The sequence below is a fragment of the Mesoplodon densirostris genome, chromosome 11 (assembly GCF_025265405.1).
Source record: "Mesoplodon densirostris isolate mMesDen1 chromosome 11, mMesDen1 primary haplotype, whole genome shotgun sequence".
Taxonomy (NCBI): domain Eukaryota; kingdom Metazoa; phylum Chordata; class Mammalia; order Artiodactyla; family Ziphiidae; genus Mesoplodon; species Mesoplodon densirostris.
Window position 1 is genome coordinate 58,385,714 of NC_082671.1, and position 26,667 is coordinate 58,412,380.

At 36.2% G+C, this 26,667-nt stretch overlaps 1 protein-coding gene across 4 annotated transcripts in view; it reads right to left on the reverse strand.

The window, feature by feature from the left end:
- LRRK2 (leucine rich repeat kinase 2) overlaps positions 1-26,667 on the reverse strand; it is a 142,163-nt gene that overhangs the window by 2,518 nt on the left and 112,978 nt on the right. For all 4 annotated transcript variants that reach the window (XM_060111824.1, XM_060111823.1, XM_060111822.1 and 1 more), the window contains 8 exons: positions 17,826-17,996; positions 16,490-16,590; positions 12,653-12,847; positions 10,966-11,159; positions 9,645-9,717; positions 7,433-7,617; positions 3,775-3,927; positions 2,299-2,507 (listed from right to left, as the gene is read on the reverse strand). In XM_060111824.1, coding sequence (XP_059967807.1) covers positions 2,299-2,507; positions 3,775-3,927; positions 7,433-7,617; positions 9,645-9,717; positions 10,966-11,159; positions 12,653-12,847; positions 16,490-16,590; positions 17,826-17,996 — 1,281 coding nt within the window. The remainder of the gene's footprint in view (positions 1-2,298; positions 2,508-3,774; positions 3,928-7,432; positions 7,618-9,644; positions 9,718-10,965; positions 11,160-12,652; positions 12,848-16,489; positions 16,591-17,825; positions 17,997-26,667) is intronic.

Consider the following 26,667-nt stretch of genomic DNA (forward strand, 5'->3'; position numbering starts at 1 on the left):
TGTTGAAGAGATAGTGTATGCAAAAGTGCTTTGGATACTATAAGGCACTGGTCAAGTGTGAAGCATCTGAGAGTCAGAGAGTTGCATGGACAGATAATATAGTGATACCCTGTACCATAACCATACTTTATTCTCAAGTCATTCAATAATTTATTCAACAAATATTTATCAAAAGCCTCTATGTACTAGGCCCTAGGCTAGGCCATGGGAATAAAAGGGAACAAACACGAGCAGAGCCAACCCACATGGAGTTTACAGTCTAGTAAGGAGATTAGTTACTACTCAGTAACTAAGTTAACCAGGCAAAAGATGAAACAACACACATAAAACCTTGAGGTAGGATGAAGCATAGTATTTAAGAGGGACTGAATGTTCTTCTAGACAGAAAGAGCAGAGAGGAATATGGCAAATGATAAGGGCTAGAGAGCTACAGTGAAGCCAGATCATGCCATACATTGTACATTATGTTTAAATTATTTAAAAAATCAATAAAACCCATTGAAATCTCACTATAATGTCAGTAATGAACAACCATTTGGATCCCAAAGTATTGGGTTGGCCAAAAAGTTCATACCGGGGCTTCCCTGGTGGCGCAGTGGTTGGGAGTCTACCTGCTAATGCAGGGGACACGGGTTCGAGCCCTGGTCTGGGAAGATCCCACATGCCGCAGAGCGACTAGGCCCGTGAGCCACAACTACTGAGCCTGCGCGTCTGGAGCCTGTGCTCCGCAACAAGAGAGGCCACGATAGTGAGAGGCCTGAGCACCGTGATGAAGGGTGGCCCCCACTTGCCACAACTAGAGAAAGCCCTCGCACAGAAACGAAGACCCAACACAGCCCTAAATAAATAAATTAATTTAAAAAAAAAAAAAAGTTCATATGGAAAAACCCGAATGAACTTTTTGGCCAAGTCAATACATACGAATTAAATTAAAGGATACAACATCCTTGGTGAGTAAGACTAGAGGGACGACCCCCTGCACACCTACTACTTTGCTGGTGTGGACGTGTGTCCTGGTAGTCACCAGTCACTAGGAGCACCTCATTCTAACTCCTGTGCAACTCTGACAACCATTCATGGAAAATGGATGAGGTTGAGGAGAAACATTTGTCTCACCCCTTAATATATTCCTGTAAAAGGAATTTACTATTCTCTTTACCCTGTTAAACATTTTATTTCTCATTTGCTAAAGCTACATTAACTCTAGTTTTGCAGAACTTAACCCCATTTTTGTGATCAACTCTATATATACTAAGTCTATTCCCTAAAGCAAATAATTAGTCAAAAGAAGATAGTTAAGTGTGAGTATCATGTGCTATCATGATTTTTTCATACTTAAGTAGAAAAGGAGTAACAAGAAAAAACATAAAAGTTTGAGTAAAACATTATAATTTGTCAATATTTGTAGATTGTGAAGTTCAGCATATATTGCTACAAGAATATAAATTTATTTATAAAATGAAAAACTAGTTGGAAGCTTAAACTATGATCAAAATAAGCATCTGTTTTGGGCCTCCCTGGTGGCGCAAGTGGTTGAGAGTCCGCCTGCCGATGCAGGGGATACGGGTTCGTGCCCCGGTCTGGGAGGATCCCATATGCCGCGGAGCAGCTGGGCCCGTGAGCCATGGCTGCTGAGCCTGCGCGTCCGGAGCCTGCGCGTCCGGAGCCTGTGCTCCGCAACGGGGGAGGCCACAACAGTGAGAGGCCCGCATACCGCAAAAAAAAAAAAAAAAAAAAAAAGCATCTGTTTTAATTTCTTTGGTCAAAAACTTAAAAATACTCAACATTATATGTTTTTGTCATAATTATGAAGAACAAAGAGAAAGTAAGACCCAAATTTAGTGTTCAGTTAGAATAATCTGCTTCTCTTATGGGACTAAAAACATCTATTCCCTCCGTGTTTTTTGTTTTTAGTTTTTTGTTTTTTGTGTGTGTGGTATGCGGGCCTCTCACTGCCACGGCCTCGCCCGTTGCGGAGCACAGGCTCCGGATGCGCAGGCTCAGCGGCCATGGCTCACGGGCCCAGCCGCTCTGCGGCACATGGGATCCTCCCAGACCGGGGCACGAACCCGTGTCCCCTGCATCGGCAGGCGGACTCCCAACCACTGCGCCACCAGGGAAGCCCCCCTCTGTGTTTTTAAAGGGCCTCTTCAAAATACATCCTGCAAAATTTCACTGTGAACTTCTGAGACACTTCAAATGACATTGGAAAGTGAAGAGAAAACTTAAATTTAAAATAAAAACATATTTTTATAGTCAGAGAATATGAAAAAAAAGACCTAAAGGAATGAAACTTGCCTAACTGTGCAGTCATCATGGCCCTAACAGAATCACAAAAGCTGTGAATTATACAGATGATTCGACGAGCTGAAAGATCAAGGAGTAAGATATGCCCCCCGCCAGTCCCTATCCAGAGGGCAGTGTTCTTCTGGAGGCAGAGAGTTTTCACTCTCCCAGAATAAGACATTTGGTGTTTCACTTCCTTGTTTGCTTTGACCAGCTCCTCCCTAAAAACCATAAGGAAAGTATGCATTAATACTTTTTTCAGAAATAAAGAAATAAAATAAATGTGTGTCTCTCTCTGTATATACCGACACACACACACATATATAACATTTTAAATTATGAATACATGACAGCATACATTACATACTATTAAAATCGTACAGAACTAATTTTGCTAAATACAGAATGTCAGAGCCACATTTCACTACATAAAGCATAAATGATCAAAGATAACACAATTGCCTCCTAACTTCAAGAAATTCTGAAATAAATAAGACAGACACAATTTTTATTAATAAGCCTATGTAATCCAGCAAAAAAAAAAGAACCAATTTGCCCAATATGAAGGGAAAAAGTTAGTTTCAAAAGGTTTTTATGAAGTCTGAAAGTTATAGAGGAAAATAAAATTATAATCACCTACATGTAAAAGATATAAATACAAACGACTGAATTTTTCACTGAGCTAATGAGTAATTCATGACAAAAATGAGGGATCCAGAAGTAAAAGAATCGTAATAATTTTAGAATTTCAGAAAGTAAGGGACCCTTTACAAGGCAGAACTGTCAGCTCTTCTGAACATAAATCTCACCATCCAGAGAAAAACTAAGAAGGTGTTAGGAAAGTAAACTCTGAAATCTCATTTTATGGATACAGTATATAATCTAAATGTTCTCCAGCAGATAAAAAAATCTATACTGTAAAACCAGAACAAAACTATGAAGTAGCTAGCAAATAAGGCTGGCAATGGTCCTGTGTGCCAGCAACAGCAAACAAGGGATGTGCTTGATGGGAAGTCTCCGACACACTGTATCAGACTGAGCACTGCGGTCTCAGTCTGGCATCTTGATCTTCCTTCCTTAGTGCACAGGTCAATCTGGTACATTTTTTCACCCATATTTTATATTGTTTTGTGACTTTTTCTTTGTAATACCTTGAGGAAACCATATCTACTATGTACCTATTTTGTTTTCAAAAATGAAATTTGTTGGATACCAACAGATGGTGCTGAGAAGCATTAACAATTTGGTTTCTGAGGGTGTTTTTTTAAAAAACATTTTTCTATTTAGAAGTAGAAAGGAAGAAAAATAAGCCATACTTCCTCTCTCTGTGAAATCTGAAGTGTAAGGACTGCTGTTACAGGCATAAAATAAAGAACCAATGACACTGTACCTACAGTCAACAACATATCATACACTTAAAAATTTGTTAAGTGGGTAGGTCTCATGTAGTATTCCTTTCACAATAAAATTTTTTAAAAATTAATTTACTTTAAAAAGGGCACACAGTCTATCAGTTCACAGAGTTTTTCAGTCTTCTTGTCCCACACTTCCACAAATGGGCTATTTTTCTTAGCAACATAAAGAGCTGTGTCTACCACCACTGCTATGATGTTGGAATCACTGAAAGATGCATAAGAAAACCTAGGGGGAAAGAAAATAATGTCATTTCACTTTTCTAATATTTCAAAATATAATACAACCTTATTATGTTAGCTCTTAATGCATATAAAGGATTGACACTATTTTGAAAAAGAAACAGACTAGAGTATTTGGCAATTATTTCATATTATCCCCTAACCATTCTGAATAGAATACTTTGCGAACAAAAGTCCAGGACCAGAGAGCTCCACAAATGAAATTCTACCAAATATTTAGAGAAGAGTTTTAACACCTATCCTTCTCAAAATATTTCAGAATATTAGAGGAAGGAATGCCCCTGAATTCATTCTATGAGGCCAGCATCACCTCAATACTAAAAACCAGACAAAGAAAACACATAAAAAAGAAAATTACAGGCCAGTATCACTGATAAACATAGATTCAAAAATCCTCAACAAAATAGTAGCAAACCAAATCCAACAATACATTAAAATGATCATATACCATTATCAAGTAGGATTTAACCCAGCAATGTAAGGATTTTTCAATATCCACAAATCAATCAGTGTGATACACCACATTAACAAACTGAAGAATAAAAACCATATGATCATCTCAATAGAGGCAGAAAAGGCTTTAGATAAAATTCAACATCCATTTATGATAAAAACTCTATAGAAAGTGGTCACAGAGGGAACATATCTCAACATAATACAGGCCATATATGACAAGCACATAGCTAACATCATTCTCAATGGTGAAAACCTGAAAGCATTCCCTCTAAGATCAGGAACAAGACAAGGATGCCCACTCTCGCTACTTTTATTCAACATACTACTGGAAGTCCTAGACACAGCTATCAGACAAGAAAAAGAAATAAAAGGAATCCAAACTGGAAAGGAAGAAGTAAAACTGTCACTGTTTGCAGATGACATGATACTATACATAGAAAATCCTAAAGTTGCTACCAGAAAACTACTAGAGCTCATCAATGAATTCACTAAAGTTGCAGGATACAGAAATCTGTTGCATTTCTATACACTAACAACAAACAATCAGAAAGAGAAATTAAGGAAACAATCCCATTAACAACTGCATCAAAAAGAATAAAATAACAAGGAATAAACCTACTACAGCAGATAAAAGAGCTGTACTCAGAAAACTGTAAGACTCTGATGAAAGAAATTGAAGATGACACAAACTGATGGAAGCTACACCGTGTTCATGGATTGGAAGAATTAATATTATTTAAATGACCATACTACCCAAGGCAATCTACATATTCAATGCAATCCCTATTAAAATACCAATGGCATTTTTCACAGAACAAGAACAAATAATTTTAAAATTTGTATGGATATACAAAAGACCTGAATAGCCAAAACAATCTTGAGAAAGAACATAACTTAAGGGATCACACTCCCTGACTTCAGACTATATTACAAAGCTACAGTAATCAAAACAGTATGGTACTGGCACAAAAACAAACACATAGATCAATGGAATATAAGAGACCAGAAATAAACCCACCCACTTATGTTCAATTAATCTACAACAAAGAAGGCAAGAATGCACAATGGAGAAAAGACAGTGTCTTCAGTCAGTGGTGCTGGAAAAACAGGACAGCTAAATGGAAAAGAATGAAATATAGAAGATTCTCTAATAGCATATACAAAAATAAACTCAAAGTGGATTAAAGACTTAAATGTAAGATTAGGTACCATAAAACTCCTAGAAGAAAACATAGGCTGAGCACTCTTTGGCTTAAATTGTAACAAAAAAAAAATTTTTGGATCTATCTCCTAAAGCAAAGAAAATAATAGCAAAAATAAACAATGGGACCTAAGTAAACTTAAAAGCTTTTGCACAGCAAAGGAAACCATCAACAAAATGAAAAGACAACCTACTGAATGGAAGAAAATATTTGCAAATGATATGATTGATAAGGGGTTAATATCCATAATATATAGACAACTCCTATAACTCAACATCAGAAAAAACAAAAAACCCAATTAAAAAATGGGCGGAAGGGCTTCCCTGGTGGCGCAGTGGTTGAGAGTCCACCTGCCAATGCAGGGGACATGGGTTCTTGCCCCGGTCTCATGAGATCCCACATGCCGTGGAGCGGCTGGGTCCGTGAGCCATGGCTGCTGAACCTGTGTGTCCAGAGCCTGTGCTCCGCAATGGGAGAGGCCACAACAGTGAGAGGACTGCGTACCACAAAAAAAAAAAAAAAAGAAAGAAAAAAAGAAAAATGGGCAGAAGACCTGAACAGACATTTTTCCAAAGAAGACATACAGATGGTCTGCAGGCACATGAAAAGATGCTCAACATCATTAATCATCAGAGAAATACAAATTAAAACCATAGTGAGATATCACCTCACACCTGTCAGAATGGCTATCATCAAAAAGTCCACAAATAATAAATATTGGCAAGAATGTGGAGAAAAGGGAAACCTCATACACTGTTGGTAAGAATGTAAATTGGTGCAGCCACTGTGGGAAACAGTACGGAGGTTTCTCAAAAAACTAAAAATAGAACTACCATATGCCCCAGCAATTCCATTCCTGGGTATTTATCCAAAAAAAATGAAAACACTAATTTGAAAAGATACACACACCCTAATATTCATTGTAGCATTATTTACAATAGCCAAGATATGGAAGCAACCTAAGTGTCCATCAACAGATGAATGGATAAAGAAGATGTGGTATATATACATATACAATAGAATAATGCCCAGCTATAAAAAAGAATGAAATTTTGCCATTTGCAACAACATGGATGGACTTAGAGGTTATTATGATAAGTGAAATAAGTAAAAGAAAAACAAATACTGTTTGATATCACTTCTATGTAGAATCTCAAAAATAAAACAAACTAGTGAATATAACAAAATAGAAACAGACTCACAGATACAGAGAACAAACTAGTGTTTACCAGTGGGGATAGGGAAGGGCGGGGAGAGCCAAGATAATGTTAGGGGATTAAGAGGTACAAACTACTATGGATAAAATAAATAAGCTATAACGATATATAGTACAACACAGGGAATATAGCCAATAGTTTATAACTATAAATGGAATATAAGCTTTAAAAATTGTGAATCACTATGTTGTACCCCTGAAACTTATATAATATTGTAAATCAACTATACCTCAATAAAAAATGAAAGAACAAAGAAAATTATATAAAATACATGTGTTAAATCCATATCTTTAGTAAAATAATGAGTTCATGCCTCTCAAATTCCATGTTTAATTTGATACAGAGATAATGAAAATAATAAAAATTTAGATTGATAGATACTACTAAAATTACTATGAGTTTTCATATTTTATCCCAAATGTGATTAGACTGGGTGATTTTTTAATGTTCCTCTGCTTTCTAAGTTCTATAATGAATATTTAAATTTACAATAGAAAAATAAAGTATGCATTTTGAAAGATCTTTGTTTGGGATTATCGATAGCATTATTGACTTGATTATAAAGAATAAACATGAAAAAAATGGTAAATGAGTTGCATAGATAAGAATAACTTACAGCTGATTTGTCCTGGTCTCAATCAGTTTCTGAATGGTGAAATCATCAGAAAACGAGAAAACTTTTGTACCACATCCTCCCCACATAATGTTTTTTTCGGTTGAATTCATGGATTCACTCAAACACATCAATGGAGTGCTGACATTTCCTATATTGAGTGTCTTCAAAGGAGCAGCTCCTTTACACTTTGCCAAAAAGAGAAAACACATTCAGTAAATTGAGTAGCCACAGAATGAAACAGTGTAAAATTTCAGCTTTCTAAAAACTACTTTCCCATCTTAAATGGTTAGAGATGTTAAAATAAAAATTCAGGATACATTTTTCAAAGGACTTATAAAAACAGGATTTAATTCAAATGGTATTCAATGTGTTATCCTTATAACCAATCTCTTCACTTCCCCATACAAAAATTGTACAGGAAGTAACCTAGGGATTATACTATAATTACTTCTTTGTCTCTCATTAGATAATAAGCTTTTTTGATAACAAAGAGTATGAATGGGTAGGATGTTGAATGACTAGACAGAACCACAGATGAATGATGGATGGAGAAATTAATTATTTAATGATAAATGTGATCTTAATAACAGAAAGTCAAATGATTTCTTCAAGGTTAAAGAACAGGTTAACCTCCTAGAGAAATGGAAATAAAAACAAAAGTAAACAAATGGGACCTAATGAAACTTAAAGGCTTTTGTACAGCAAAGGAAACCATAAACAAGAACGAAAAGACAACCCTCAGAATGGGAGAAAATATTTGCAAATGAAGCAACTGACAAAGGATTAATCTCCAAAATATACAAGCAGCTCAAGCAGCTCAATATCAAAAAAAAAGAAACAACCCAATCCAAAAATGGGCAGAAGACCTAAACAGACATTTCTCCAAAGAAGATACACAGATTGCCAACAAATATATGAAAGGCCGCTCAACATCACTAATCATTAGAGAAATTCAAATCAAAACTATGATAACGTATCACCTCACACTGGTCAGAATGGCCGTCATCAAAAAATCTACAAACAATAAATGCTGGAGAGGGTGTGGAGAAAAAGGAACCCTTCTGCACTGTTGGTGGGAATGTAAATTGATATAGCCACTATGGAGAACAGTATGGAGGTTCCTTAAAAAACTAAAAATAGAACTACCATACGACCCAGCAATCCCACTACTGGGCATATACCCTGAGAAAACCATAATTCAAAAAGAGTCATGTACCACAATGTTCACTGCAGCACTATTTACAATAGCCAGGACATGGAAGCAACCTAGGTGTCCATCAACAGATGAATGGATAAAGAAGATGTGGCACATATATATAATGGAATATTACTCAGCCATAAAAAGAAATGAAATTGAGTTATTTGTAATGAGGTGGATGGACCTAGAGACAGTCATACAGAGTGAAGTAAGTCAGAAAGAGAAAAATAAATACCGTATGCTAACACATATATATGGAGTCTAAAAAAAAAAATGGTTCTGAAGAACCTAGGTGGCAGGACAGGAATAAAGACACAGACATAGAGAATGGACTTGAGGACACGGGGAGGGAGAAGGGTAAGCTGGGACGAAGTGAGAGAGTGGCACTGACATATATACACTACCAAATGTAAAATAGATAGCTAGTAGGAAGCAGCCGCATAGCACAGGGAGATCAGCTCAGTGCTTTGTGTCCACCTAAAGGGGTGGGATAGGGAGGGTGGGAGGGAGGGAGACGCAAGAGGGAGGAGATATGGGGATGTATGTATATACATAGCTGATTCACTTTGTTATACAGCAGAAACTAACACACCACTGTAAAGCAATTATGCTCCAATAAATATGTTATAAAAAAGAAAAAAAAAAAAAAAAGAAAGAACAGGTTGGTAGCAAGCCAGACTTAAAACTTGTTTCCCTTGTTTTTTCCACAATGTATTTATAAGAAATTATCTACTTCCCTTATATAAAAATGGAATTATTTCCATCCCTAACCTTATAAATCAGATCTCATTTATCAATTCATCCTTGGTTAATTCATATAAAATATACAGTTAATCAGTAAGTACTTATAGAGAATGTACTGTGTTCAAGACTTCCTGAAGCAAGAGAAAGATAAAAAGCAGAATATATGATCCAGAATCTCAGGGAGTTTATAATCAGTTAGAAGGAGGGTGGTGATGAGTAAACATAAAACAAAGAACTTAAATTTTGATGCAGAATGCGTTCAACATTTACCTTAACCGTTTTATCTTCAAAAATTGCTAAGTTGCCATCAGCAGTTCCCACTAAAAGGAAATTTTTTTGCTTGCTAAAAGAAAGAATGTCAAAATTGTTACAAAAATAATGCTTATATTGACCAAGATGGTCTTAACGTCCCACCTACCTTAACTAAACTTAGACAGGTTTCTTCCTGATTATTGGCCTTTACCTCCTTTTCCTTATAGCATTTACTTGAGAAAACTTAAATTGCAACTTCTTTCTCTGCCCATTTAAGATGTAGAGCTTCTTCAAGTTTTACAACTCAAGAATGTCTTTCTCAAGGATCTGGGTGCCCTCTCTGAAATGTCATCAGGAAGGATGGCACCCCTTCTCCCATTCTTTGTGGGACGGTAGGAGCCTACTTCAATAAGCAACAATCAGCAAACACAGATGACCTAATCACACTGACCCTCCCCCTCCCCCAATGTCCTCCAGTCCTTTTCCACTAGCTCATTACAGGGTTTAAAAACTCTCCCACACTTTATTTCAGCAGAGCTGAGTCCAATCCCTCTCCCCTATTGCAATAATCTTAAATATAAAGTCTTCCTTGCCTATTTGACTTCATCTGATGAAATTTTTATTTGACGGTATCCAAATAATTTCAACTCCAAAATTGCTGGTGGAGTTTATATTTTAGTCACCAAAAACTTGGACTTCACATTTTCCTAATACTTTTTATTTTCCAGTACTGACTTAAACCAGAGAAGTATATGGTGCATAATCTAAATGGCTCCTGAAAATCATACTGCCCCAAATATTACAGCAACTAACCTGTTACACCTGAAATTCTGCCATTTCGATAAATTCCTGAGATAAAATCCTTTCAACTGATAATGGTTAAGCCATTTCACTATTGACAACTTCTGAATTCATCTACTGAAGTTTTTTTCCAATTTGGTAGTTAGTTAAGTGATATGTTTTAGACTCGCATATAACAGTTTACTGATATACATGTATTCAAAGTAAGAATGAATGAGAACTCATTTTTGAAGAGGCCCTACAAAAATGAACTGATGTGCTGAGTGGTGAAGAGTTAGAGCCATAGTTGAGATAAAACCAGGAGCAAGGCTGGAAGCCTGAAGAAATGACTGACCTATATTTTAACTGTCTCAGCTTGATCTGTATACAGAAAAATACAAATATCTTCGTGGCCTCCTATAGTTCCCTTTAATATATGCAACCAATGGGAAAATGTTAAAAATGAGCAACCTTTGTTGATACTGTAACAATTTTGCATACAAGTAAGTAATCTAAAAGATATGTAATTTTCCCCCAATGGTCAAAATCACTACCTTACCTTTGCTTGGAAGAGGAATTGCAATACAAGCAAGTAACAGAATCAGTCATCTTTTCAAGAGTATGCCTCTTTCTCTCATCTTCAGTATTGATGACGAGGAGCATGCCAGACTGTGTTCCAGATACAATCCAGCTTTCCTTTTCAACAGGAAGATGCACCAAGGCTAGGCACAATATTCTACTATCAGTAACTTCCTGTTAAGAAAAGAAAACACTCTCTAAAGGGCTTGGTTCTAGCTTAAGTGACTAGAACTTAAATAGAATGAAAATATTATGTAATCCACATACTTAACTCCTTTTATTTTCTTGGTTTGCATTTTTAAAACAATGCCAATTTTATTTAACTTTCAACAATAAATGAGTTAACTGGCCAAAAAAAGAAAAAAAAATGACTGCCTAGATTGCACCTGAAACTAAAATTTAAAAATTGAAAATTATTTCTCAGTATCATTTCTCAATCCATCAAAATAATATAAGAAGATTGTTCAACCTTAAGAATAATGTTTAGGTACAACATTTCTTTCAAGGCAACAGTCAAAATATAAGGTTTTTTAAGTCTAGAAATTTACCTTATATTTCCCAATATAATTTATTGATCCCTCTTGCAGAAGCCATGCCCAGATCTCCTCTATCACCCACCCCCGACTGCTCTGAGTGTTGGCTTAGTAGAGCTCAGAGCTGCACCCTTCACTACCTTCAGCCCATGGGAGCTGGCTTGTTCAGAAATGGTTGGGAGGTTATGCCACCCCTACCCTTGGGCAAATTGCAGCTGATGACTGACTGATAAGTGGGAATGAAATACTGGACCCCTTGCCTGGTGAAGGGATAAATCTGTGCCATTATTCACATTCCAAAGTTTCTTGTGGGTAAAGACTGAGGCTAGACTTCCTCAGACACTACTTTTTTTTTTTTTTTTTTTTTTTTTTTTCCGGTACGCGGGCCTCTCACTGTTGTGGCCTCTCCCGTTGTGGAGCACAGGCTCCGGACGCGCAGGCTCAGCGGCCATGGCTCACGGGCCCAGGCGCTCCGCGGCATGTAGGATCTTCCCGGACCAGGGCACGAACCCGTGTCCCCTGTATCGGCGGGCGGACTCTCAACCACTGCGCCACCGATGAAGCCTCAGACACTACATTTTTGCTAAGCTTCTTCCCCTGATCTATGTGGCTTCCCAAACCTCCTCAAAAGTGTCTCTCTCCTTGAATCACTCATATAAGATTCTCTGTTTCAGGCTGTGTTTCTAGCATTCCTGACCTAAGACACACATATACTGTGATTTTAAAACAAAACACACACTACTTCATTTCATGTGAATACACTTGTTCTAACAGGAAGCTAATTTAATAACACTCCTGTATTATCTCTTATTTTATTTCCTTGTAAGTAACTTTTTTTTTTTTTTTAAAGAACCAGTCACTGCAGTCCACTTGAAAGTCATGGACACACTCGGGAATCTCACGGGCCTGGTTCTTGGCTAGGCCCCTGACAAAAGGTTCTGCCCAGCGGTTGAACCCAGATAGCTGTGTCCAAAACCAAATGCCAGTTCTTCAAGTCCTCTCCCAGCCCCATATGGACCCTTCGCACCTGCACACTGAGTATCCCTAAGTAATTTTCAATTGGTACACGCTTTAAAATAATTTGCAAAGTGAGTTTTCTGGAGTTTCACTAATTTAAATGGTATTTGGACTTACCGCAGAAGTGTATCTTTCTGTATTTAAGTCAAGAAAGGAGAGCTGTCCTTTGTCAGTGTGCCCACAGCCCAGCCAAATGCTTGCATTCTTGCTGTTATGATTCATAGCAACCATGCATTCAACAGTAAAGTTTTTAGGTATTGATATATGCCTCATCAGACAGATTAACTCAGCTGAATTCAAAATGTCAAAGACCTGAGAAAGTTTAAAAAATAACAAAATAACACACATCAGGTTAACACATGCCCTCTTGAAAGATCATATCATTATGCATAATGTAGTATTAAATGTTACAGCACTAAACCTAAATCTGTTATTTAAACTGTGACCCATTCGGAGCAACAAGATTAACAATCAAACTATAGATATTAAGATAATACTTATTTTTAAACTGTGCATGATACATGCACTTTTGTACATATAGTATGCTTTGTAACTTGAAAAGAAAACCTCAAAAGTGCCAAATGAACAGAAATTTAACAGAGTCAGGAGCTATTCTTCATTCAGTTTCATACTGCAGAGATGCATCATGTTGAAGATAAACTTTAGGGTGCACAGTAGAATACACCTTCTACCAGTTGAAGGGAAAAGACATTTTGATTTTGGTAACAAAACTCACAAATCACCTCTAGATTCTGTTTTTACATTTTTTTTTTTTTTTTTTTTTTTTGCTGTATGCGGGCCTCTCACTGTTGTGGCCTCCCCCATTGCGGAGCACAGGCTCCGGACGCGCAGGCTCCGGACGCGCAGGCTCAGCGGCCATGGCTCACGGGCCCAGCCGCTCTGCGGCACATGGGATCCTCCCAGACCGGGGCACGAACCCGTATCCCCTGCATCGGCAGGCGGACTCTCAACCACTTGCGCCACCAGGGAGGCCCTGTTTTTACATTTTTCCTTCAAGCACTAACGAACTAAAGAGATGGCAGAGAGCCAGTGTAAGGAAACAGAACTAGGGGTCAGGAAAATGGAATTAGAGTCCCGTGTCACAGCCACTTGCCTGCCACTCACAAGGCCCCAAGAGAGCGCTCCATTTCTCCCAGCGACTCATCTGAAAAAGTTGATGAGTTTATCCACCTTGCCTAGTACACACTGTATTTTAAAGACTAAACGGGTATGTGAAAGTTTCTGAAAACTGTCATGTGCTAAAAAAAACCCTCAAGATTGTTATGTAACCTGTAAAATACAGGTGAAGTATAAGTGAAAATTAAAAGAAGAAAAAGTAAAACAATAATTAAGCTCTGGAAAATTTTGCTTTGATAATTTTTTTTTTGTTTAGTCTGTGTAATTAACACTGGTAGCAACCAAAATTAAAAAGCCAGTAAGGCAACTAGTCAAGATGATTATATGATGTTTGATAAAGGCAGTGTATACATGTCCTCAGCTATTTCTGAGTAGGAAATTTAAAATTGAACAAAAATTTTTCAATGAATTATTATACAAAATTGAGAGTCCACAACATAAAAACAGCTCTTATTTTGATCTATTAAAATCTGTTTCATTTAAAACATAGTAAGAGTTCTGTTTCCAATAATATGGTGGAAGAGGTTATTTGGACAAAACTTCCAGCTGAATACAACTTAAAATGCTGAAGAAATTATTTTTTTAATCTCTTAAAAACATTAAAGATCTGACAGCACCATATAGAATTCCATATGGCCAAAACATTAATGAAAGACAGAATCCAGAGAGGTCAGATGAACCCTGAAGCCCAATTTTCCCTTTGGGCATTTGTCTACTGAAGCAAAATTGATGAGCAGTTTTTAGTGCCTTGTGAGGCCAGTGGGAAAGAGTTAAATCTATGGCCTGCCCAAAGTGGAGAATGTAGTTAATGGTCTTGTTCCCATAAAACTAGGATCCCAAAAGGACTGCATATTTAGAATAAATGAGAACAAGAAATAAAGCCACTCCACACTCCCACTCTCACTGGTTTACAAGAAAAGTTGCCTTGGGACTTTACAGACACAGGGGGAGAGAGCAAAAGAACCCTGAGAAACTGTTTATTAATTAATAAGCTTGCTCTCAAGATTTGTAGAGCAGATTCTCATCACTTGGGTGATTCAAAAACATCTCAAGCCAGGAATTGAGTGTAAAGCAATTTATAGCAAGATAATCCAGAAGAAGATGTGCAAGACCTATATGCAAAATTATAAAACTTTATTGAAAGACACTTAAGAAGACCTAAATACAGAGATAACCCATATTCAAGAATAGAAAGACAATATATCATAAGGATATTGTCTACAGATTCAATGCAAGTCTAATCCAAAGCACAATAGAATTTTTCATAAAAGCTGACACAGTGATTTAAAAATTTATATGGAAAAACTAGACTGAAGAACAGCTAAAGCATTCCTAAAGGATAAAAATAAGGAGAAAAGAGACTATTATAAAGCTTCAGGAATTAAGACAGGATTGTACTGGAGGAAGAACAGGTAAATTGACCAGTGGAAGAGAATGTGTGTGTGTTTATCTTTGAGTGTATATTACAGAGTGGAAATGGAAAATAAAAAGATCAGTAGAAGACAAAGGAAGAAACAATTTCATAGATGAAGCTGGAAAAATTGGTTACCCATATGGAAAAAAGGAAATTGGATCTAGATAAAAATGTCATTTCCTGATGGATTCAGAACTTAACTATTAAGAGCAAAACTTTTAAACATTTTGAAGAAACCATAGGTAAATATTTTGTGACTCTGAGAGAGATAAGGACCTTTTAAAACAGGACCCTAAAATTAATAACCATAAAAAGAAGTATTGTTAAATTTATCTCTATTAAAATTAAGAAATTCTGTTCATCAAAAGGCACTCTTTAGGAAATAAAAATGCAAACCATGAATTGGGAAAAGAAATTTGCAACATATATAACCAACAAAGTTTTAGTATACAATGTATAAAGAAGCAGTTTTTAAATTTTAGTTTTATACAAACAACTCAATATAAAAATGGCTAAATAATGAACAGCCATTTTCCAGAAGAGGAAACATATATATGACCAATGATTATATAAAGAGATGCTCATCTTTATTAGTAATTAGGAAAATGTAAATCAATACACAAGACTAGATCTATTTGGAAAAAATTAAGAAGTCAGATAGTACAACGTTTAGGGAGAATATATTAAAAAAAAAAAAACAGCTACCCTAATATAAAGGTGATGGAACTGTTAAGCTGGTACAACTTCTTCAAGAAATGATTTAGATATTCCCATATCCCATGATTCTGCAATTCAACTCCTGGTTAGATACCACAAGGAAATTCTGATACAATTTGCACTAGGCGACATGTACGACCACACTCATAACAGCACTATTTATAATAGCAAAAAACTAGAAACAATACCAATACCCACTGATATGATCATGGGTAAATACACTGTTGTGCATTCAAACAATGGAATGGAATAGTAGGGAAAGTAATCAACAGCTATGTTCAACAACATGAATGAAGCTTACAAAATAATGTTGGGAGAACAACTGAAAAAACTCAGAACAGCACATGACTATGATTCCATTTTAAATACATTATGAATGCAGGAAAACTAAAGTGGGTAGTAAAATCATAAAAAGAAACAAAAACAATGATTAACATGAAAGTCAGGAGACTGGCTACATCTATAGGGAAAAGGGGGTGATGCAATCAGAAAGAGGCATATGTGCGTTTCTGGGGTGTTGGCCCTTTATTTTGTGCCTGGGGTAGTGACGAGATAAAGGAGTTTTGCTTTATAACTGTTTTAAACTGTGTGTGTGTTTTTATATGTTTGTATATATGTTTGAATATTACATATATTTTTTTTGATGTTCTGAACAAAATATTGATAAATTTTGACTACACAAATACCTGGGCAGAAGTAGGTCTTTCTTGAGGATTTTCTTTCAAACATTTTTTAATTAACTTCTCAACCATAGGCCATGGGGCACAACCATATTCTTTAACTGGATCTAAAACATTAAAAAACATATCACGCTTAAACACTGGACAAATCGGAACAATTATTTTATTTCTTCTCAATGTGTATGAGAGGTCCAGACATTGCAAAGGAACCACTGATCTCTATAATCCCATATATATCATGAATCTGCTTATCACTCTTAAAGCTAAGTTTGTTAACTGTCTCCACTAGAGACATCAAGAATGAGTTCTTAATTTTTACAGTATAAAAAGAGACACAAATACCAACTGAATAAAACTAGATTTTCCTTTCATACCTTCATTTCAAATAGACTTTGAAAACACTTTTGTTCATATAATAGACTTCTTTGCAAATACTTTTTATTTTAATATTCAATGTAGACAAGCATTATTTAATCCATTTAATCCAAAGTGACCCCCACAGTCACTTTGTGCACATTTGTTTTTTTTATAAGAGGTATGCCATTTTTCTGATTGGTATAGACTACAGACCTGAAAACTTTCACTGGAAAGCTAACTGATAAAATGAGGGAGATGACCTAGATTGTGCACAAAGTTTAGTCGAGTAATAATAGATTTCCTTCTGTTGGGAATCTTTAAAGGTCCCCCAGAAGGAGATAGTTAAAGCTGTATTCCCTGTAGACAGAACATAGTATACACTCAAAACTTCTCTTAAATGAAAAGAAAAGCAGAAAATATGAGAAACAACTAAATATATTTAAAAGAATACTTTAGAATGAGAACTGAAGAGTTAAGTAATGAATGACAAAGCCCTAGAATTTCTTTAAAGCATGAGGCAACCATTCAAAGTGAGATTTGATCTCATTAAATACTCATTTACTAATTCTTACTAATATTTACTACTAAAAATTATTATTGTAAATAATTCAAGCTTCCATTCCTGCATAGAAATTATTTCACTCCAAGAAAATGAAAATACTCCAAGCTAATGGACACTTAGTAACTCCTTACGAGAAGACAAGTCACTAAACCTGGAGTTCTAATAGTATTTCCTTTTCTGAGTATTCTTCTAAATATAATACCAAATATATCAATATTTGGAATATTAAAAAGAAGCCCTATAACTTCTATCTTTCTCATATGATTTTATTAATATGTCACAGAATTTAAGAATATTCACGCACTAAAAATATTTTCAGCTGTGAAATGAATTACTATACAACTACAATTAAATAACTTGGAAATGAAGCTGCTACTATTAAAAAATAATAATAATCTTTATTGTAGATAAAATAAAACTTACCAGGTAATTTTCCTTGTATTGCCAATTCATCAAACTCATTTGGGAACTTCAAACCCTCTGCTATTCTACCCCCAGCTGTCAAAATATCATAGAGTAGCAAACCAAATGAATAAACATCAGCCTGTTGGTTATAAATAACATTTCCTCTGGCAACTTCAGGTGCACGAAACCCTGAAAGTAAGCAGACATATAAATAAATATGCCCAACCCCAGAACTTATACACCCAGGGAGGTATATACTTAGGCATATGTGCTGATGAAGAGACAGGAAGATGAGTTCTAAACAGGCCACATCATCTCTATAAGAAGACATCTTAATCAAGTCAATTAACAGCCCTGTCCCAGGACATTTCACCCCAAGGTTGATCTTGAAGAATAATAAGGATAAACATTCAATAATAAATTATTAAGTGATATTTCATAATTAAATAAATAAAGCCTAAGAGGGGGGGAAAAGTCTACATCATTCTTAATAATAACTATTCCCAGAGCAGTGTTTCGAACAGAGGAGGAGACAGGAGGGAGATTTCTAGACTTCACTCCAAGTCACTTTAACCTGGCTGCAATATTAATGGCCTTATCATTCCAAGAATTGTGACTCTGCTCCTTGAACCCAACTGAACATAAAAAGAAAACCTCAAATAAAACGAATAAAAGCCCTCTCTCTCAGGTGTAAGTTCATGCCTGAAATTCTCTTAAAGAAAAATAAAACCTTTCATTTTACAATAGAGATAAATCATTTTTAATCACTTCAGGGGCAAAAAATAATTTCAACATTATCTGTAATAGTCAACAATCTAAGGAAAACCAACTATGTTCTATATATAAGTATTTGAAAAATAAAAATATTAAATTATCACTTTTTGACTATTAACTTCATGAAGATTAAAAACAATAACAAACCCAGAATGGAAAAAAGGTGCTCTAATTCAAGTTTTGAGGGAATTTTAATTGATAAACCTTTCTAGAAGGCAATTAGTATTTCAAAATTCAAAATATGCCTACCCAGCAGTATGATTTTTAGAAATTTAATGTTTAAAAATTAGTTTTATAAATGGGAAATTTTTAATTTACAAGTCTATTAATTAAAGCCTTTCAATATATCAAAAAGTTAGAAAAAATTAAATATACATCAAGATATGGTTAAGTAAATTACTGAAATATTATGTAACTGTTAAAACTGATATTTGACACAGAAAGATGTCCCTGAAATATTAAGTAGAAAAAGAAAACAAAGACGCAGAATTTACAATACAGTATGTATATAAAACACTCGAGCATATCTAAATCTAGATATCTCTTTGTTGCCAGTGATATTATTTCCACTAATTTATTAGAAACACATCTTTTGACCTGCTCAATAGCATTTGCTGCTTTCAACTCACAACCTTATGTTTTGCAAATCAAACCTTAATTTAAAACATCATGGAGTCTTTCAACCAAAATGGGGAGAGGAGGGGGACTGAGGGCATCAAGACCTAAGCTACCAACATAACATTTAACTATCAATCTAAACCATAAGATCCTCCAAGCTACTCTACGTGTATCCTTATCACTGAGGACTGCCCTGGAAAAGCAACTGCAATTTCTTCAAAAAATTTTGCCTTATATTTCAGTATACTGGTCACCATAGTAGTAACAGGAAGAATAACATTTCAAGCTACTCAATGTATTCACCACTGAATTTAATTTGGGAAGAAAATGAACAACTTTTAATGTTACTTGTCACTGGAAGGCTAGAAATAGAAACATCTCCTGTCTGTTTACAAAAGGACAGTGTTGTCACCTGATCTAATACTGTGAATGATCTATGGTGGGTATGGACCATGCTACTGTACTACACAGATATGCTGTTTAGCATTGATGCCCCTCAAAGACTACAAATGTTAAGTACTAACTAAAATCCTAAATGTATATTGTTGTATTAGGCTGTTCAAATAAGTCATTTATTTAAACATGTATCACTTCTACTTCTAGGTAAGACAGAATAACAGGGACTAGACTTACCATTCTGCATAAAACAATGAAATAACTAGACAACATGGATGAAACTCTGGACACCAGGAAAAGAGAGAGAGAGAGAGAGAGCAAACAAACAAGATGAGTTTTCTGAGTGGCCTTCAGAGGACAGGGAAAGGGAAGGCAAACAGAGCCTTCTGTGTTAAGAAGGGGGCCCCCTGTGTTAAGAAGACAGAGCAGAGGGCTTCCCTGGTGGTGCACTGGTTGAGAGTCCACCTGCCGATGCAGGGGACACGGGTTCGTGCCCCGGTCTGGGAAGATCTTACATGCTGCGGAGCGGCTGGGCCCGTGAGCCGTGGCCGCTGAGCCTGCACGTCCAGAGCCTGTGCTCCACAACGGGAGAGGCCACAACAGCGAGAGGCCCGAGTACTGCTTAAAAAAAAAAAAAAGAAGAAGAAGACAGAGCAGAGAGTCCAGGAAAGCAAAGACAGCTAAGGAATGTGCCAGGCATTGTGCTAAACACTTTACATGAATTTCTCATCTAATTTTCACAACAATCCCCTAAAACAGATACTATTATTAGTACTACTGTTTAACCAAGGAAAGGAATTAGGTAATTTCTCCAGCCCTGACTAGTAAGTGGTAGAGCAAGGATTCAAACTAAGACACTCTGACTTCACAGCCCAAGTTTAACAGAATCTAGAGAGCCAATAGTCATTAGGTCATATATATCTATCTCCAGAATCCACTGCGGTGCCTAGAATGTGCACCACTGAGAAAGATTAATTTAAAATAGACATTTGCTCTTTTTATTTGAACATAAGTCTAAATGCTATTCATATTTACTCTCATAACTTTTTGTTTATATCACAGGCTAATACTCTCAAAATCTAGAGTAAATGCTAATCATCTTGTTAAAAGTTTTTCTGCAAATAACATTTTCCCCAATGTGAGACAATATCAAAATTTGAGCTGCCCATCTTATAACGGATTTATAGAGGCAATGACACTATTTATATGATGAAGAGATGGGAATCACCTGGGGATCATTTAAATAACCTCAGTGTCTGGGCTCCACCCAAACTAGTTAAATCAGAATCCTGGGCATGGGGTCCTGCTACCCATACATTTGAAAGTCCTCCAGGAGCTTCAAACATGTGGCCACATTGACAGCCCCTGCTCCACACCTTCTAAAATACAACTGTAAAGGACACAACCCCAGGGGTTATATCTCTTAAGCCCTACATGTTATCTAATATACAGCCAGAATTGAAAAACATAACCAAAGAATCCTCCATCCTCCATCTGTCACTTAGACCGCACAGAACTTCTTGCAGTTATCAGAATGAGACAAGTCATTTTCTACCTTAGCACATTTTGCCTGAAATGTCTCCTCCCACTTATTTATTTATTTACTCAAACCTCAAACTTCTCCTTTAAGATGTCATTCCAGAGTCACCTCCTCTATGAAGGAAGTCCTGACGACCCATAGCTCAGTTAACCACCTGCAGCTTGCACTATCACTGTACCTTGAACTAGATCTCCTACTGAAACTGATACAATGCTTTATGATTATTGTTTACAGCCCTGTTTCTCCTGGCAAAATGTGTGCTTCTGGAGACTAAAATTTACATTTATTCATGCCTATTCTCCAAGTTTACCACTAAAACACCTAACACACTTGGCGCAACTGCAACATGCCAGCTCTTCTCTATGTTACTTACATGGGTTACCTCATTTTACCCTGAAACAACTCTTTGAGGTAGGCATTATTTTTCTCATCACAATTTACAGAAATGAAAACTGAGCCCCAGAAAGTGAATCTTGAGCACCACACAGCTATTAAGTAGTGACACCAGTTTGATATTTGGTAAACATTCAATAAATTATTGACAGATGCATGAATAAATGAATAAAAAATAAGAATACCTTTCCCTTAGAGAATTATTACAAGTTACAATGTTAAAATAATTTGGAAAATATGATGCATTTGTCTAAAAACTATATTTAGAGATACTTTTTCAGATAAGTCTGCATTTAAAAGATCCATAGATCAAAAACATGAGAAATTTATAAATTAGGTCTGACTATATATCACAAAGTACACAGAAACATATACTTCCTTTTTTACTTTCCAAAGAGTCTGAGTAGAGCATGTTTCATAATTTCTATCAGATGATAGGTATAACCAGAGAATAACATTTTTGTTTATCCAAAGACTGTTGTATTTCTGTGGATGTTGGCGGGGTAAAAGCCAACAGTCAGCATCCATCTCAGTCAACAGTGTAACTGTCATAAGACCCAGAATTAACCATTGTTTCTAACAGGATATAATACATACATACCCATTTGACTGAGTTAAAGTTGAATCTCTCCAAATTATTTGAAGTTGAAAGTTTCCATCCCATATTTACCTTTGAAAATGTAGACAGACACGGTGCTGTGGTACTTGCCAATAACCAAATTGTTTCTACCTTTGCGCTCCAGCTGTGATGGTACCTGGCCAGGGGCTGTGTTCTCAGGAAGGTTGGGTTTGTGTCTTATGTGACCCTATAGATATTTTTAATGGTCCCTAAGCTTTACTTAGTTTCCTTATCTGTAAACCAGGAATAATAACAGGACTCGTGTCAGAGGGTCATGAGGGTTAAATGAGATAATCAACCTATGCAAAGGGCTAAGCATGAGACAAGCACTCTGTTCGTGCCACGAAAGGTTTGCTCCCATTACCATATTCCCTGAGACAACAGTAATGAACCCACACTCACATGCACACACGGTGTTGATGCACCACACTAATAGTATAAAAATTCACAAAAGTTTAACAAACACATGGTCTTTTGTTTCTCTAAAATTTCCAAGTTAAACCTTATATTTTGTTTCTCATAAAGTTTCTAAGTATTACATTAACAGGAAGATCCATTAAAAAGGAAAAGACAAGGAGAGAACTAAAATCATATGAGAGGGAATGATTTTCTTCTCAAACATAATTGCTCTGGGGAAGGAAAAGTCTGGTGATGGTGGCAGCAGTGGTGACAATTACTGTTATTTAAAATTTTTAATTTGAGTTTAGGGCTGAGGTGATTAGAAGGGCTCTAACAATAATAAATACAGTAATGATAAAGAGAAGGTCCAAGACATAGCAAGGAAAAGTGCTTACCATGTATTAAGCAGCCTGGGGGAAAAGCGAGCAGAACAGAAAGAATCGGGCTCTGGGTTTCCTGTCATGATCTTTCTCCATACTTGTGTTACTGCACATTGATACAGCAGATTAAAAGGGGTCAGGAACAAGTATCTGGCTTGGTATGAAAAATCAGTTGGATATTGAACTATAGACAGGTTTTGACCCAAACCAGGAAGACACATAAAATGAAGGGCCATGAGTTTGAACAGAGTTGAAATGAGCTGACTGCTGGCTGGCCCAGCCCACTGAGGGAGCACAATCTACAAGGATCAGAAAGGTCCACTGCCAAGTAGGGGGTTGAGGCTTCAACAGCAGGATTTCCTCGCCACGAACACAGTGACGTGGCTGGGGGGAGGGGGAACAAATTGCAGGCCCCAGATGAGTGGCCTGGCCCACCTTCATGAGACATGACAGTAATGAGCAGATCTTCCAAGAGAAGAACGCTGTCATGTGCCCATTTCTAGGTGGGCTTACGAGGCCTGTGGAATCCCATCTTCTAAGTTTATTCTTCCAAACCTGTACTTGACAATATTTGTGGTTTCTGGCCCTGTCATTTTGCTTTGTTTATTTGGATTTTTAATAACTAAGGTTAAGTAAACCGCTTTAAGTATATGTCATAGTTGCATGTGATCCGGGAGAGCGACTACAGGCATACCTTGGAGATATTGCAGGTTTGGTGCCAGATCACCTCAATAAAGCAAGTATCACACTAAAGTGAGTCATACAAATTTTTTGGTTTCCCAGTGCATATAAAAGTTATGTTTACAATACTGCAGTCTATTAATGTGCAATAGCACTATGTCTAAAAATAATGTGCAATCCTTTATTTAAAAATACTTTATTGTTAAAAACTGCTAACGATCATCTGAGCTGTTAGCAAGCCACAATCTTTTTGCAATAGTAATGTCACTGATCACAGATCACCAAAACAAATATAATAGTAATGAAGAAGTTTGAAATATCGTGAGAATAATCAAAATGTGACACAGAGACCCAAAGTTAGCAAATGCTGTTGAAAAAATAGCTCTGACAGACTGGCTTGATGCACGGTTGCCACAAACCTGCAATTTGTAAGAAACAACATCTGCAAAGCATAATAAAGCAAAGTACAATAAAATAAGGTATGCCTGTATAGGACTTAAAGCCAAATAGCTCTGGATTCAAATGTCATTTAGACTGAGCTTTATCTTGGCCACTTACTGCATGACTTTGTGCAAGTTACACAATCTCACTGAGCCTCAGCTTCCTCATTTTATAGATGAGAAGATAAAAGCCAACCTTCAGCCCTGGCATGAAGATAGGATACCATGTGTCTAATGTATCTGGCCCTGAGCCTGGGACACAGCAGGTGCTGAAGAGATAATTATTTTATTATTATTGAACAACCCAGAGACACTTGAGCCAGAAAATATACTTTGAAATGTTTATGAGAATGCACACTCTACTTCCAACAGATAGCCATGTAAAATGAAAGAGAAGATATGTATTTGGAGCAAAAATAAAACCAGGCATTGGAAGCTGGGGCCATCTGCTAATCTAAGGACAAAAATGGGGAAAGGGGAAGAGGGTAGGGAGCAATTTTGCCTAGTCAGATATTCTCTAAAGTACTTTCTTCTGTCTTAAGAACGTTTTAATTGAGCTGCAATCATCAAGATGATGTAAAGCCACCTGTAATTTTATTTACAAATAACTAACCATGTAAGATTTCTCCAGAGCTAGAGCTGCCCCCCACTAAACAGATGTCAACCCTTCAATTTTCTATTCCCACGCAAACTGAAATCTGAAAGACAAGATGTCTGTACAGATTACTTGCCCTATGACTGTTTCTTACTAATCGGAGGCTGAGATTCTGATGAATCTAATACTAGAAGAGGAAAGAGAGCTGAGAAAGGGAGGGAGGACTCCACGTGGAAAGAACATGTTTGAGTATAAGATCGTGAAAACCCAAGAACAAAGGAAATAGAATTTTCACTGGTAGAAAGTCAGTTTACAGTTAAAGTAATAGGAGTATTACAGCAGGCATGACAAAAAAGCAGTTGGGTATGACCCTTAAAAGCAATACTAAAATCTAAAGTAAGAAAATGATGCCTGTGATTTCTGGAGACCATAAATATAACAGTACACAAAATTTTACATAGTAACATGACTCATATTGCTATACAAATAGAGACACTACAGTACTTAAGTATTGAAGTATTAACAACCTATAAATTATGAAGAAAGAAAAACAAAGTTCAATGTTTGAAGGTTTAAATTCCTGTACCAGTCAGAACCCTCCTACACTGTTGGTGGGGATGTAAATTGGTACAGCCACTATGGAGAACAGTATGGAGGTTCCTTAAAACACTAAAAATAGAACTACCATATGACCCAGCAATCTCACTATGGGGCATATACCCTGAGAAAACCATAATCTGAAAAGATACGTGCACCCCAATGTTCACTGCAGCACTGTTTACAATAGCCAAGACATGGAATCAACCTAAATGCCCATCGACAGAGGAATGGATAAAGAAGATGTGGTACGTATATACAATGGACTATTACTCAGCCATAAAAAAAATGAAATAATGCCATTTGCAGCAACACGGTGGATCTAGAGATTATCATACTAAGTGAAGTCAGAGAGAGAAAGACAAATCTCAGATGATATCACTCATATGTAGAATCCAATTTTTTAAAAAAAAATGATACAAATGAACTTATTTACAAAACAGAAACAAACTTAGCGATATCAAAAACAAACTTATGGTTACCAAAGGCGAAAGTGGTGGGGAGGGATAAATCAGGAGCTTGGAATGAACATACACACACTACTATATATAAGAAAGGTAACCAACAAGGACCTACTGTATAGCAGAGGGAACTCTACTCAATATTCTGTGATAAATTATATGAGAAAAGAATCTAAAAAAGAATGAATATATGTATATGTAAAACTGAATCACTTGATTGTACACCTGAAACACAACACTGTAAATCAACTATACTCCAATAAAATTAAAATTAAAAATTTTTTTAATTAAAAAGTTTTTTTAAAAGAATAAGAAAGTATGCTTGTATCAAGAACAGTGCAACTAAGAACACCAGTCCCAAAGTCCCTATCTGAAACTCTTGGAGCTAGAAGTATTTAGGAATTTATACTTTTTCATATTTAAGAAAGTAATAATGCATATAACAAATTACATAAAACTTCAGTGGGATCAGAGCCAACATCCTGTACTCAAACAAACATGTTTATATTTCTGCTGTGAAACATACACACATCCACAGTGAATATGAGAAATACAGATTCTAACAAGGATCAATTCGATTGGGTCAGATTTTGCCACTGAATCAGTTATAAAAAAAAAAACTTTGGATTTTCAAAGTTGCAAAAAAGGGTTTGCAAACCTGAATTTGGTTTGCCTCATTTTTAGGTAAGTGTTAACAGTAGCTAGATTAAAACTTTGAGGTTCCTTTTCACCACCTCTGGAGTATTTAAACATTTTTAAGAAGTCCAACTTTTAAAAATATAACTTGCCATAAAACATACTCTATTTTTTTAATTTGTTTTTTACCCTGGAAAATTATATCAGTTGATTTTTTTGCCCTACAGGATATAATGATCAAAATCACAAATGTACTGGTCACAATTATTCACGTACTGGTCACAACAAATATCTGTTCACAGTGTGATAGGCTACAGTGTTCTCTTGATTC